Here is a 1,683-nt window from a genome sequence, read left to right on the forward strand (position 1 = left end):
TTCTTCAACGGCAGCTGCTGCAGGCTGCAACCTCCTGATGCACCAAAAGCCATGGGACTAAAGTGGGCGATCGCCGCAGGTTCACCGCCACTAGCAGCACCACCAAAAGAGGCCAATCGAACCTCTGTTCGACTTTCCTTGGCTGCAGAACACGCAGTGTTGTAACTTTTCACCTGCCACGTGCGCTTTTGCTGCATCTGCTCCCACGCTTGCCGCTGCTGCTGCTGCATATTGTGGGGGATCTGTGTCTGCTGGGGGTTGGGTATCTCTTCAGCGGATCGCCACTGTGACGTTTCTTTCAACTGCAGGTGCAGCTGTTGTTGTTGCTGTTGAAGGTGCTGTTGCTGAAGCAGATGCTGCTGTAGCTTGTGTCGCTGGCTCAGGTGATGTTGCTGCAGCATCAGCTGTTGTTTCTCCTGGCAAAAGATTGGAAGCGTTTGTGCTTGATTAGCAACTTGGTGCTGCTGCAGCTGTTTCTGGCGGAGCTGTAGAAGCGGGTTCCTCTGAAAGAGTAGTTGCTGTTGCTGTTGCTGTATCCGATGCTGTTGCTGCATGGGCAGCTGCAGTTTCAGCTGCTGTGGCTGCAGCTGTGGCTGGAGCTGTGCCTGTAGCTGCTGCTGCAGCTGTGGCTGCAGTTGTGGCTGAGCTGAGGACCATCCCTTTAGCCTATCGTCAAGGAGGGCTGCCAAAGTTGCGTGCGTCTGAAGCAGAAGTCGAACCTCCGTCTCCGCCTCTGCTGGCTGTGTCTGGGGGCTGTCATAAACCTGCTTCTGCCTTTCTTCATGCTTTTGCCTCTGCTCTGCATCAGGAGCCAGTAGAGAACACGGCTCCAAGAGTCTACAGATTCTTCGGTGTATTTCAGCTGCTAAGTGCTGCTGCTGCGGCTCGAGGAGTCCCAGGGCAGCTGCGCCTTCCTCATAAGCCATAGCCTCATATATGCATCTTTTTATTGCTTGTAGCTCCTTGTGGTGGAGCAGCAACTCTGTCTGCTGACAGCCCCCAATATCTATCGATCCGCCGTCTATAGGCTCAAGGTCGTTTCGGCCTTCGTCCAAAGGAATGCCAGTGAATTTTTATCATTTTTTTCGACGGACAAGTGCATACGCGGTTAAAATGAGGCAGTACCCTTCTGTGAGATTCTATCGTTGCATAGTCATTCTGCAGACCTCATCGTGGTCTTTACTCAAACAGCCGTCAAAGCCGTCTCCTCTGTCGTGAGCAGTGCGTCGTTGTCAATGCAGCTACCGCGTCCTGGTTTGGGGGCAAGGGTAGCGAACGCTGCCATTGTACATGGTCAGCATATCTCACTGATGCATACAGTCCTCTGAATCAATTCTTGCTGCACATTTGCTACATGAAGGCCCTGACCGTGGGCACTATCAAAGGTGCTCAAGTGGAAAATTTAGAGACCTTGTTAGATGAGAGAGAACAAGTACAGCACTAATAGAGGTAAATGGAAATACTTTAGGTAGAAATTTAAGATAAACAGGTCGACAATGCTCGCCAGCCGCATCCGGTAAGGGCTGGCTATGAAACGAATGCTGCGGTTGCCCTACTGACTGCAGAGTCGCCGGGGAGATTTATCATTGTCGGATTTCCTTTCAATATTATTGGACTCGAATAAGTTTTAAGGAAGGCTAATTGAATGTTTAAGCCTTAATAGTATAGATATGCGCTGTTTAG

The 1,683-nt window shown here is 50.9% G+C and overlaps 1 protein-coding gene across 1 annotated transcript; it reads right to left on the reverse strand.

Moving 5' to 3' along the window:
* Positions 1 to 4: 4 nt before the first annotated feature.
* EMH_0096140 (uncharacterized protein) lies at positions 5 to 926 on the reverse strand (the record flags this gene model as incomplete). Its single annotated transcript, XM_038023222.1, has 2 exons — positions 5 to 34; positions 174 to 926. 2 exons carry the CDS (start codon positions 924 to 926, stop codon positions 5 to 7), a joined length of 783 nt encoding a protein of 260 aa, XP_037879076.1.
* Between the last annotated feature and the right edge of the window lie 757 nt (positions 927 to 1,683).

The sequence above is a fragment of the Eimeria mitis genome, genomic scaffold (genome assembly GCF_000499745.2).
Source record: "Eimeria mitis Houghton genomic scaffold, Emh_scaff8918, whole genome shotgun sequence".
NCBI classification, from domain to species: Eukaryota; Apicomplexa; class Conoidasida; order Eucoccidiorida; family Eimeriidae; genus Eimeria; species Eimeria mitis.